This window comes from Globicephala melas, chromosome 15, assembly GCF_963455315.2.
Source record: "Globicephala melas chromosome 15, mGloMel1.2, whole genome shotgun sequence".
Classification (NCBI taxonomy): Eukaryota; Metazoa; Chordata; class Mammalia; order Artiodactyla; family Delphinidae; genus Globicephala; species Globicephala melas.
The window spans coordinates 41,585,880-41,599,463 of NC_083328.1; the positions used below are offsets into that span (position 1 = coordinate 41,585,880).

At 46.8% G+C, this 13,584-nt stretch overlaps 1 protein-coding gene across 3 annotated transcripts in view; it reads left to right on the forward strand.

The window, feature by feature from the left end:
- KIZ (kizuna centrosomal protein) overlaps positions 1–7,363 on the forward strand; it is a 113,697-nt gene extending 106,334 nt beyond the window's left edge. For all 3 annotated transcript variants that reach the window (XM_030872477.2, XM_030872479.2, XM_060284962.2), the window contains 2 exons: positions 5,480–5,523; positions 7,215–7,363. In XM_030872477.2, coding sequence (XP_030728337.1) covers positions 5,480–5,523; positions 7,215–7,321 — 151 coding nt within the window. In that variant the 3' untranslated portion in view covers positions 7,322–7,363. The remainder of the gene's footprint in view (positions 1–5,479; positions 5,524–7,214) is intronic.
- Positions 7,364–13,584: the final 6,221 nt, after the last annotated feature.

Genomic DNA, 13,584 nt, shown 5'->3' on the forward strand with positions numbered 1-13,584 from the left:
ACAATGGAGGTGTGACGTCCACGCTGTCTGGGAAGGTCAGGCAGTCGGAGTCCAAGCACATCTAATAGAGCACAGGGACCATGCCCCGTGGCTTATAACCTGAACTCTCGCATCCTTATGCTTTCAGAAGTGCATTTGGTTTGGGTTCTCTCTCATTTATGATAATAGCTAAACAAGTTGGCTCTGTCTACTCCGAGATCGCACACCATCCCCTTTGGCCTTGACTTAGCTTCAGACGTTAGGTGTGACCTGGAGAAAGAAATATTGACCCTACAAGTCACGTGTAATAAAAATCAGCCTCGCACTGCAGTGTCACATCGACTAGCAGAGATGATTTCCCAAAGGGAAAAATACTTCCCCTAAGGGGTGAGGATGGCATCGGAAACACCTGGAAGCATTTTCCACCTTCCTCAGAGTTGAACACATGCGTTTAGTTCTGAAACATGTTTCTGGGAAGACACTTGAACAACCTGATCTGAACTCAGATAGAAGTAAAACCATGCAAATTAAATAATCTAACATCAAATGTTGATCACGTGCCTTTAGGCAAGGTCCTATGCTTAGTGAGGCTCATCTATTCCTTCCACACATATCACTGAGCACCTACTAAGTGCAGAGCACCGGGTACCCCGGGGACTGAAACTCGTACAGTGGCAGCTCTTGTAGAGCTGACAGCCTAAGGGCAGTCACATGTCAGTTAGTGACAGAAATGGCTGTGAAGTAGCAAATTCAGTGAGGACTCGGGGGTTGAGGGTGGGGTGTGGGGGAGGCTACAGCAGGAGGCCCAACGAAGTCTGGGCATCAACCTTGGAGGCGCTGTTCAGGGTTTAGTTCTTTTGCCAAAAGCAATAGGAAGGCATTGAAGAGTTTTCAGCAAGGAGGCAGAGGGATCAGATTTGTGTTTCGAAAGCTCACCCTTGCTGCCGAGTGGAGGGGACAAGGTGGATGTGGTGTCACCAGTTAGGAGGCTGTTAGAAGGTCCAGGCAAGAGATGCTGGTTTGGTCAACAGGCGGTGGCAGTGCATAGGGGACGGGTGAGGACACTTGGAAGTGCTGGGAGGTAAACTTGGCAGGACCTAGGGGCTGATTGGGTATGGGAGGGCAGAGGAATGGTGAGGGGTTGGGAGGGACTCGAGGCTTGGGGTGCCGTTAGCTGAGACAGGAGAAGGGCCCAGGTTTGGTGGAGGAGCTTGAGTTTGGCTGTGGATGGATGTGTTGGCCGTGAGACTCTTTGGAGGCAGCCAAGTTGGAGCCAGCAGGTGAGCCCGGGACATGCATATGGAGCTCAGAGCAGGGGCCAGGCTGTAAGGACCTGGCATGTGCTCGCCTGCCTCTGTGCCCTTGCCTTGGGCCTGGCCTGGAAATCCTTTCCAGCTCTCACAGTAGAGTCCAGGGAGTGCATTGCTTCCTCTGGGATCCTGCAGCCACACCACCACCCGCCCCATCATCCACCTGTTCTCTCAGTCCTCCTGCCTGCCTTCTGCTTGTGGTGATCCTGCCATCTCCCCACAATCCCACGTGGCTCTTACTGTTTAAACGTCAGCTGGCAAACTAGTCTCCCTGCATCTTTACAGCATTGTTATGTCTGCCTACCCACCCTGCACTGAGCCTGGTGTCCTCATGAAGTGGGAGCTGGATAGAGAGTAGACACAACCCACAGTTGTGTTTTGTGTGTGTGTGTGTGTGTGTGTGTGTGTGTGCATGCACTCTTACAGAAGGTGGACTCAGGTTTACACTGTCAGCAGCCACCTGACTGGCGGCCTCCATGACAGTCAGCACTGGCTGTGGGGCCATCCACTCTTCATGGAGAAATGGCATAGGCCACTAGTTGGTCACATCAGATAAACAGGCACTCACCAAGGAAAGCTGAAAGCGCTTCCTCTAAGATCAGGAACAAGACAAGGATGCCCACTCTTGCCACTTTTATTTAACATAGTATTGGAAATCCCAGCCACAGCAATCAGACAAGAAAAAGAAATAAAAGGAATCCAAATTGGAAAGGAAGAAGTAAAACTGTCACTCTTTGCAGATGACATAGTACTATACATAGAAAACCCTAAAGATGCCACCAGAAAACTACTAGAACGCATCAATGAATTCAGTAAAGTTGAAGGATACAAAATTAATATACTGAAATTTGTTGCATTTCTATACAATAACAATGAAGTATCAGAAAGAAATTAAGAAAACAATCCCATTTACCATTACATCAAAAATTATAAAATGCCTAGGAATAAACCTACCTAAAGAGATAAAAGACCTGTACTCGGAAAACTGTAAGATACTGATGAAAGAAATTGAAGACAATACAAGCATATGGAAAGATATACTGTGTTCATGAATTGGAAGAATTAATATTGTTAAAATGACCATAGTACCCAAGGCAATCTACAGGTTCAGTGCAATCCCTATCAAAATACCAAGGGCATTTTTCACAGAAATAGAACAAATAATTTTGAAATTCATATGGGAACACAGAAGACCCCGAATAACCAAAACAATCTTGAGAAAGAAGAACAGAGCTGGAGGAATCACACTCCCTAACTACAAAGCTACAGTCATCAAAACAGTACATTACTGGCGTAAAAACAGACACATAGATCAATGGAACCGAATAGAGAGCCCAGAAATAAACCCACACATTTATGGTCAGTTAATCTATAGCAAAGGAGGCAAGAATATACAATGGAGAAAAGACCAGTCTTTTCAACAAGTGGTTCTGGAAAAGCTGGACAACCACATGTAAAACAATGAAATTAGAACATTCTCTAAAATATACAAAAATAAACTCAAAATGGATTAAAGACCTCAATGTTAAGACCGGATACTATAAAACTGCAGCGGAAAACAGGCAGAACACACTTTGACATAAATCGTAGCAATATTTTTTTGGATCTGTCTCCTAAAGCAAAGGAAATAAAAGCAAAAGTAAACAAATGGAACCTAATTAAACTTAAAGCTTTTGTACAGCAAAGGAAACCATTGACAACATGAAAAGACAGCCTACAGACTGGAAGAAAATATTTGCTAATGATATGACTGATAAGCAGTTAATATCCAAAATATATAAACAGCTCATACAACTCAGTATCAATAAAACAAGCTGATTAAAAAATGGGCAGAAGACCTGAATAGACATTTTTCAAATTTATTGAAGAAGACATAGAGATGGCCAACAAGCTCATGGAAAGATGCTCCACATTGCTAATTATTAGAGAAATGCAAATCAAAACCACAATGAGGTATCACCTCACACCGGTTAGAATGGCCATCATTAAAAAGACGATGAATAACAAGTATTGGCGAGGAGAAAAGGGAACCCTCCGTACACAGTTGGTGGGAATGTAAATTGGTGAAGCCACTGTAGAAAACAGTATGGAGGTCTCTCAAAAAACTAAAAATAGAATTACCATATGACCCAGCAGTTCCACTTCTGGGGTATGTATCTGAAAGAAACGAAAACACTATTTGAAAAGACACATGCACCCCAGTGTTCATAGCAGCACTGTTTACAACAGCTAAGGTATGGGAGCAACCTAAGTGCCCATTAACAGATGAATGGATAAAGAAGATGTGGTACATATATACACAATAGAATACTCCTCAGCCATAAAAAGGAATGAAATTTTGTCATTTGCAACAACATGGGTGGGCTTAGAGGGTATTACACTAAGTGAAATAAGTCGGAGAAAGACAAATGCTGTATGATATCACTTGTATGTGGAACCTAAAAAATACAACAAACTAGTGAGTGTAATAGAAAAAGAAACAGACTCACAGATATAGAGAACACTAATAAGGACCTACTGTATAGCACAGGGAACCCTACTCAATACTCTGTAATGTAATGACTATATGGGAAAAGAATCTAAAAAAGAATGGGTATATGTGTATGTATAAGTGATTGACCTTGCTGTACAGCAGAAACTAACACAACGTTATAAATCAACTATACTCCAATAGAAATTAAAAAAAAAAAAAAAACAACAAACTAGTGGTTACCAGTGCAGGGGGCTGGGGGGTAGGCGAGACAGGGGGAAGGGATTAAGAGGTACGGATACATTGTTCAACACAGGGAGTGCAGCCAGTATTTTACAGTAACTATAAACGGAGTATAGCCTTTGAAAATTGTGAATCATCATGTTGTACACCTGTAACTTATATAATATTGTACATCAACTATATTTCAGTCAAAACAAAGAAACAGCCACCAAGTTTAAAGGGAGCACTGACAGAGCACAGACTGCCTAGAAAATTATGCCTTCATGGAGCTTGTTTTACTGAAAAAAAAAAATGTAAATTATGGCAGCTATGGCAAAAGGCAGATTTTCAAACCATAGGTTAGCCAGACTTGAGCCAAAGTGACAGAGATGTGTTCCCAGGGTTTCTTGCATCTGCCGAGAGAGCAGCAGTGCTTCTGCACGATGCGTCCTCGTCTTTTCTCAGCGCTCTTCCCACCTAAAGGCTGGAATCTGCCTTCACGGAGTAATCTGCAAATGTAAATGGAAGGGAAAACTTCAACAGGAGTATGAGAAAAATGTCAAGCCATACACAAGTGACTGTTTCTTTTTTAACATCTCGTTGACCATTTAGGATGAACTTTAAAGAATTTAAGTGTAATAAGAAACTGGAATGGTACTCCGAGAGGGGACTTCCATGCGCATGACAATTGCGAAAGCTCTGGAGAAGGTGACGCAGATGGACACAGTCTCCCGCAGAGCCAGTTTCTCGGTCCAGTGGGTTTAGTAAGCGAGTCACCCGGTGTTAGATGCATCCCTGGACACTTGCACTTTCGTGTGTGTGACACTCAGAAACCTAAACACAGGTGACAAGATTCTTGCGTTTTTCTCTACCACGAGTTAATACCCTTAATTAAGCAAACAGTTATTTTGAACTCCTTGTTAAGCAGTTGAGAATCGTATCGCTGGCTTGACAAAGGTAAGTGTTGTAACCTCCTGGCCGACTTCTCCCTGTTCCTCAGACCCTCTGCTTTCAGCTTAGCTGGCAGTGCTGCGCTTTGCCTGCTCGGTGCGTGCCAGGGCCTGCCTCCTGCCCTGGCGGCCTCCCCAGTGAGCGCCCAGCGTGCGGCCCGATGCGCCCGGGACCCTCCCACCAGAGCATCCGCAGGGCTTTTTGCTTTTAAAACTGCATGGCACAGGGAGATCAGCTCCGTGCTTTGTGACCACCTAGAGGGGTGGGATAGGGAGGGTGGGAGGGAGGGAGATGCAAGAGGGAAGAGATATGGGAACATATGTATATGTATAACTGATTCACTTTGTTATAAAGCAGAAACTAACACACCGTTGTAAAGCAATTATACTCCAATAAAGATGTTAAAAAAAAAATTTTGGGGAGTAAATGTAAACCTTCTGGCCTCCCAGTGAGTAATGTGTGCTTCTTCCCTAATGCGCTCCTTGTAAAACTATTAGTCTGATTGTCTTTATTTTTTCAGGACTTAGGTTCTTTCTTTATTTTCCAGGCATGAAAACAAAAAGAAACTAGCTACCAATTTAAAGTCTAAAGGTAAGAGAAATAACCAGAGACCAGACTCTCATTTTGTGTTTTAGCTAAAAGGGTGGTTTGTGACGTGTGGTGTCAGGCACGCTTGGGGGCGGGCGGAGGCGCCTGCCTGTGCTCACGGGCCCTGCAGCTCTCCTGGGGGAGGACTGGGGGCTTCTGAGAGCACGGGTGCCAGGGTCCGTGGTGCCCAGCGCTTTAATCTGCAGGTATGACTTTGCAGGGGATCCTGGCCTCCCCCCCCCGCGCCCCCCCACTGCCATGTCTTCCACATGAAACGTCCTCACCTCTGTCCCCTCACTGCCACTGCCCGCAGGTACCTGCTGCTCTGACCTGAGGGCTCCTGCGGTAGCCCTCCCCCGCCCCTCCCCCAGCCCTGGCTTCTGAATCCTCATCCAGACGTCTGCCTGCTGGGGAAGCAGGGCCAGCGCCCCCGCCACCTGCAGGGTAGAGTCTGGAACGTCCCCTTGTGGTCTGGCCCGGCCCCTGCTCCCAGCCCTGTTCCTCCGAGGTCGCGTCCTCTCCTCGGTGGATCCAGCCGCAGCCAGCCTTCCCTGTGCTCCGCCCTCGTACCTCTGTGCCTTCGCTCACACCCTTCCTTCTCTGTGACATTCCTGTCCCTTTTCCTCTGCCTAGGGAGCTCCTATGTATCCCTCAACACCCTCCTTCCACACTGGCAGTGGCGTATCCCCTGCCGAGCTTGGGCCACCCCTACTCCTGCCTCTGAAACCCTGTTCCCAGCCGGTCCAGTGGGACTTGGGGCTTGAGCACCCTCTGCCGCCGTGATCGGGCCATGTACTTACCCTCTCTCAGCCTTGGTAAAACAGAAGTGTTTGTACTCACCTCGCCAGGTTGGTGCGAGGATTAGATGGGGTCACATCTCAGGAGTCATCGCGGCGGTGGCAGGCTGTGCCTTGTAGATACGGGGGTCGCAGGGGCGGTCAGTGTCACGGGCGGTGGGCCCACCACACCCTGGCACTCCAGGCCGAGCCTGCAGCCTCCCTGTCGGGCAGCTTGTGGCTCCCCCCGGGGGATTTTCTCTGGCCACAGGAGCCAGGAGCTCCAGGGAGTCGACGCCTGGTTGAGAACAACCCCCAGCCACTGAAGGGTGGGAGTTGGTGGATAAATAACCCCACTTCCTTGCTGGCTTTTGGGGCCATCTGAGGAGCGTTCTGCGGTCTCTCTGAGGCCCCGGCAGGACTGACCACAGCGGTCCACTGCCAGCCCTGCTCCTGGTTAACACCCGCTCCGCCCCCCATCCTGCCCAGGGTCACCTCCCAAATGAACTGCGTGTACCCACGCCCTCGTCTCAGCACAGACCTCACTGCTGTTCCTCCACCGTGTCCCTGTGCTGAGGAACAGAGGGAGCTCACGGCGAGGAGCAGTCAGGCAAGCTGTTAGCGGGCCTGGTAGAGCACCCAGCCGCCCTGCCCCCATGTTCACCCTGGTTACAGATTCCCATCCTACAGTGGAGAGTTGGGCAGAAGGGAGGAGCAAGTGTTCTGCCATGAGTTCCCATCGCAGCACGTGGAGCACGCAGAAGCGAGTCGTTGCTGCAACACTGGCCTGCGCCCCGGGCCTGTCCGCTCAGGTGCACCACGCAGGGCCCCCAGGAGGCTCTTTGCGGGCCACGGCTGATTAAGCCGAGCTAATCAGACTGCAGAGATGCTGAGCGGCTGTCTGGTTTTCTCTTCCAGCCTTCTGGGGCGAGTCTGACGACAGTAACTCAGAGATCGAAGCTGCCTTACGTCCTAGAAACCATGACACGTCCACCGATGATTTTGATGATTTTTATGACTCATAAGCTGTAACATCTGTTAGAAATAAAGTCTTTAAACAAACTAAACCCCTGTGTTCAGATGTGACGTTCAAAATAAACGTGGCCCTTTTAAGTTTTCTAATTGTTTAATATGACAAGTTGGGACCATATTGTTATTCCAGTGAAATGTCATGACATAACTATGAACTGGCATATTTGCTTTTACGTGTTATCAAAAAGCACAGTGATGAATACAATGCCCATCAAAATCCAGGTGGTTTCTTTGTAGAAATTGGCAAGCTAATTCTAAAATTCATATGGAAATTCAGGGGACCCAGAATAGCCAAAACAGTCTTGGAAAAAGTTGGAGGACTCGCACTTCGCAGTTTTGCAACTTACTAAAATGCTGCAGTAATTAAGACGGTGTGGTACTGCATGAAATATTGATTTATATGTAATCTAGAATTGATGATCCAGAAATAAACTCTCACATTCATGGTCAGTTAATTTTCAGTAATGGTGCCAAGACCATTCAGTGGGGAAAGAATGGTATTTTCAACAGATGATGCTGGGATGACTGGACAGCCTCACGCAAAAGAATGCAGTTGGATCCCTACCTCACACTGTGTACAAACAGTAACCCAAAATGGGTCAAGGACCTCAGTGTAAGAGCTGAACAATCAAACTCTGAGAAGGAAACACGGGTAAAAACCCTTGTGACCTCGAATTAGGCAGTGGTTTCTTAGATAAGACACCCAAAGCACTAACAACAGAGAAAAACACTTGTCAAGGTCATAAAAATACAGAACAGTCACAGATCAGAGGAGACAAAGGGGATGTGACAACTCAGTGAAATGGTGGGACCCTGGGTTGGATCCTTGAACCAGAAAAAAGGAAAATTTGGTGAAATCCAAATAAAGTCTAGAGTTTAGTTGATAGTAATGGCCAGTGTTGGTTTCTAAGTTCTGACAAATGCACCACAGAAATGTGAGATAAGAGGAATGTACCATTAGGGGAAACAAACTGGGTGAAAGGTACATAAGAACTCTCTGCATTATCTTTGCAGGTTCTCTGTAAATCTAAAATTATTCCACACACACACACACACAAGTCCAGCAGTCAACATTAGTGACATTGGGCGATACCCTTCCAAGCTTTTTCTGTGTATATAAACCTTGTAAAAATTCTTGTAAACATTTCTAATTTTAATTCTAAATCTTACCAGGTTTAAATGATTTATACCCACTAAAAAAACAAAAGAAGCGCTTCAGTCAGGACGCTCACTAGATATTGCCGGTGATGCTGATGGAGTATACAGAGTCCTGCCTCTGATCAGCTTCTGGAGACCACATGCTGTGACCACTGACGGTGGTCAGAAGGAAGCCTGGTGCTGGCCTTCAGCACTAACGTGTCTTACACTGAATCGTGGTAGGTAGGGCAGGCCTGGGCCCCAGCGCTGTTAGCAGGCAGAACTTTCCAGCTAAACTTTAATGCATTTTTTTTCTTTTCAGTTACTTTCTGTTTATCTCCGGTGACCCTGGTTTAAAATGTAAAGAAGTGATATAAATTTTCCTTTTCAAATACATTTTAGGGGAAAGGAGATAATTGACTTTTAAAAAATGCACAAAGAGGGGATTTCCTGGTGGCGCAGTGGTTAAGAATCCGCCTGCCAAGGCAGGAGACATGGGTTCGAGCCCTGGTCCTGGAAGATCCCACGTGCCGTAGAGCAAATAAGCCAGTGCGCTACCACTACTGAACCCATGCTCTAGAGCCCGCGAGCCATAACTACTGCACCCTGTGCGCCTAGAGCCTGTGCTCTGCAACGAGAGAAGCCACCGCAATGAGAAGCCCGTGCACCACACTAGAGAAATCCCACATGCAGCAACGAAGACCCAACACAGCCAAAAATAAATAAAATTTACATTAAAAAAATAAGTATATACAAAGAAAATGATAGTACAAGTGATAGGAGGGCAAGGCTGGCCGGCTGGAGCTAGGAGCTCTGCTCTGCTCACCTATGACTCCCTCATCTATTTTGGGGTCTCTGGTGGGGTTGAGCTCTTGGGGAGGCTGTGCGCTGGGCCCATGGCTTGTCTTGTTTCCCAGGTAAGAGCAAAGTCACAGCCTAAGTTGATAAACTGTGTTTTCCTTTACTCTCAGACAACTACCATGCTCACAAGACCTCTGACACCGGATGTGGGGGTTTTTCCCCATCTCAACCCATGCTCTGACACCAGCTGCTTGTCCTGTGATTCAGTTCTGTTCGGACAGTAACTGGAGTTAGTGCGGTCCCCACAGGTTCACAGCTCAGTCCCATAAGGCTAACTCCCACTTCAGACGCCAATCACAGGTCCCAGATTCCCTAAACCTTCGTCTGACTGGTCTGTAAGGTGGGGTCCTCACATCCCCTCCTTGGGTTTGATAATTTGCTAGAATGGCTCATAGGACCTCCTGAAACCCTTCCTTACATTTACCGGTTTATGATGAAAGAATATGATGAAGGCTAGGGCACATCCAGATGGAAAGATGCATAGAGTGGGGTCTGGGGAAAGGGCACGGAGCTCCCTTGTCCCCGCCGGTGCACCCCCCTCCTGGCACCGCCATGTGTTTGTTGAGCAACCCGGAAGCTCTGCGAATCCCTGGTGCTTTTATGGTGGCTTCATCAGGTAGGCATGATGAGGTAGGATTATTAACTCCACCTCCAGCCTCTCTCTGCTCTCCACACAAGGGGAGCAGGGGGCTGAAAGTCCCAAGCTTCTAATCATGGCTTGGTTTTTCGAGTGACCAGTCCCACTCCTGAAGCTCTTCAGGACTACCCCCTCCCCACCCGCCACCCGAGTCATCTCATTAAAAAAAAAAAAAAAAGATTCATTTACCCATGAAATTCCAAGGGTTCTAGGAGCTCTATGTCAGGAACCGGGGGCAGAGATCAATATATATTTCACAATCCATTTTTCTCACACTAGTCTTCCAACTTATAAATCAAACTGTGAGGTTGGTTAATGTGATGAAATCAATCCCTGGAACCCACAGTGTTAAGGATACAACTCTAGATCTGGGGTAACCACCATCCCAGCTCTACTAACTGAAGTTTAGATACAGCTTGATCAAGCCTTTCCTGACGCTTCCTGTGTGCCAGGCTCTAGGGGGCCAGTCATTGGGAGTACAGAGCTGGATCTGACATAGTCACCGAACTCGGGCGCCCTCACTCCAACAAGGGTGACAAAGCCTGAAGCACAGCACGTCGTGCATGGTCCCTAACGGGAGATGCCTTTGTCCCCGAAGTTCTGAGGAATGAAGAAACCATTCCTCCTGCGGCTGAGTTAGGGACCTTTCACGTGGGAGGTGACATTTGCATGAAACCTGGTGGAGCTAGGGGAACAAGGAGACTCCAGGGAGAGAAATGACCCCCACAAGGCCCAGAGACACAACAGAACTTGTGCAAATGAAACAGTCCTCACGGGAGGCTAATGCAAGACACACGTGCAGCAAGGATGAGGGCTGGAGGGGCGCCCGAGAGAAAGTGGGGCTGCAGATTGGGAGTGAGGGGGAAGCTACAGGTGTGTGTGGTTGACGGGCTATACGGTTGTCCCCAAAGAAGATCCAGACGCTGGAGCAGAGTGTTCTAACCAGTGAGAGTTTTGATATAAGAGCAACTTATGAGCAACTTCAAAAATCAGTAGTATGGTGACACACCAGGAAAGCCAGTTTGAAAAAAAAAATTTTTTTTTTTGGCTATGTCACACGGCATGTGGAATCTTAGCTCCCCGACCAGGGATCGAATCCGCGTCCCCTGCAATGGAAGCGCGGAGTCCTAACTACTGAACCACCAAGGAAGTCCTGAAAATAAATTTTTTAAAGATGCCATTTACAGTAATAAAAATTACATGTCAAAAATCTTTTAAATTTTAAGAAATTAGTGAAGGACAAAATTTTAAACATCCATTGACAGCAGAGAACTACATGTTCATGGATGGGAAGATTTCATCTTAAAAGCACGAGTTCTGTCCAGATTCATCCAAAAAGTCAATGCTATTTCAATCAAAATCCCGACGGGTCATTTCCGGAAGTTGACCAGCTGCTCCTTAAACTCGGAAGGAATTTAAAGGTCCAAAATGGCCAAGACAGTTCTGAAGAATAAAGAAGAGAAGGTCTTCCCATAGCAAATGTCAAGATTTTATTATAAAAATCGTACTTAGGCCTGTGGTCCCGGATCAAAGCTAGAAACTTGGAGCAGAATAGATAGAGGCCGCAAAAAAATCCCAGGCGTGAGAGCTGGGTACAGACAGATGTTTGAGAAATCAATGAGGCGATAACAGACTTTTCAGTGCGTGATGCTGGACCAGTTGGCAATCCACATGGCAAAACACAAAATTAAATGTGTTATATGGCAATCATAAAGTATGTATTTTGCTTCGATTTACCTCTCAGTGGATAGTGGCATCTGTAGTGACTCTTTGTCAGTTCCCGAGGGGAGCACGCCCCACACCCGCACCTCGAGCCTCGCCCTCCCCTGGTCGGGAGACGGCTTCGCCCCTGCTGAGACTGAGGTCGAAGCTCCCAGTCCTCCTTCCATTGTCATCTCTTAATATCTGGCATCTTCTCTCTAGGTTAAAGTCCCTTCTCCTTCCCTCGCTGCCTATTCTCTCCCACCATTCATTCATTCATTCATTAATGGTACATTTGAAGCCCTCCCACTTTCCCCAGTACATTTTTCTTTTCCTTTCTTTTTCTTTTCTCTGGCCACAGTGTGCGCTTGTGGGATTTTAGTGCCCCAACCAGGGATCGAACCCGGGCCCTCGGCAGTGAGAGCACAGAGTCCTAACCACTGGACCACCAGGGAATTCCCCTTTCTATTTTTTTATTGTGGTGAAATATACATAAGATTTACCATCTTAACCTTTTTTTTTTTTTTTTTTTGAGGTACGCGGGCCTCTCACTGCTGTGGCCTCTCGCGTTGCGGAGCAGAGGCTCCGGACGCGCAGGCTCAGCGGCCATGGCTCACGGGCCCAGCCGCTCCGCGGCATGTGGGATCTTCCCGGACCGGGGCACGAACCCGCGTCCCCTGCATCGGCAGGCGGATTCTCAACCACTGCGCCACCAGGGAAGCCCCATCTTAACCATTTTTTAAACGTACAGTTCATTGGCATTTAATACATTCATAATTGTGTGCAACTGTCACCACCATTTATCTCCATAACTCATTTCATCTTGTAAAACTGAAACTCCGTTCCCATGACACAATAAGCCCCTATCCTCCCCTCCCCCCAGCCCTGGCACCCACCGTTCTACTTTCTGTCTCTGTGATTTTGACTAGTCTAAGTACCTCATATAAGTGGAATCATGCAGTATGCCTTTTTGTGACGGGCTTAGTTCATTCAGTATAATGTCCTTGGGGTTCATTCACACTGTAGCGTGTGCCAGAACTCCCTCTTTTTAAAGGCTGAATAATATTCCATTGTATGTATGTGCCATACTTTGTGAATAAGGCTGCTGTGAACATGAGCATAAAAAATATCTCTTGGAGGGCTTCCCTGGTGGCACAGTGGTTGAGAGTCCACCTGCCGATGCAGGGGACACGGGTTCGTGCCCCGGTCCGGGAAGATCCCACATGCCGCGGAGCGGCTGGGCCCGTGAGCCATGGCCGCTGAGCCTGCGCGTCCGGAGTCTGTGCTCCGCAACGGGAGAGGCCACAGCAGTAAGAGGCCCGCGTACCACAAAAAAAAAAAAAAAAAAGCTCTTGGAGACCCTGCTTTCCATTCTTTTGGGTATGTACCCAGAAGTGGAATTGCTAGATCATATGGTAATTCTATTTTAAAATTTTTGAGGAACTGCCATACTGTTTTCCACAGTGGCTGCACCATTTTACACTCCCACCAACTGTGCACAAGTGTTCGAATTTCTCCACATCCTCATCAACACTTGTTATTTTCTGGTGTTTTTTGATAGCAGCCATCCTACTGGGTGTGAGGTGGTAAATCTTCTACATCAAGCTTAACACAAAGAAAATTCCAGCTAGAATAAAGAACTAAATGTGAAAAGGAAAACTTTAAAACTCTTAAAGAAAAAAATAATAGGCAAGTGTCTTTATGACTTCCAAGCAAGGAAGAATTGCTTAACCGACACGGAAAATGCACAAACCCATAAAGGAAAATATTGATAAATATTACATTGAAATTAAAATTTTCTGTATGACAAAATGCAAAGACAAATCATGGGCTAGAAAGTGACGTTTGTAAGATACATGTCCATCAAAGCTCTGTAGCTAGAATATATAAAGAACCACGTATCAACAAGAAAAATGTAAC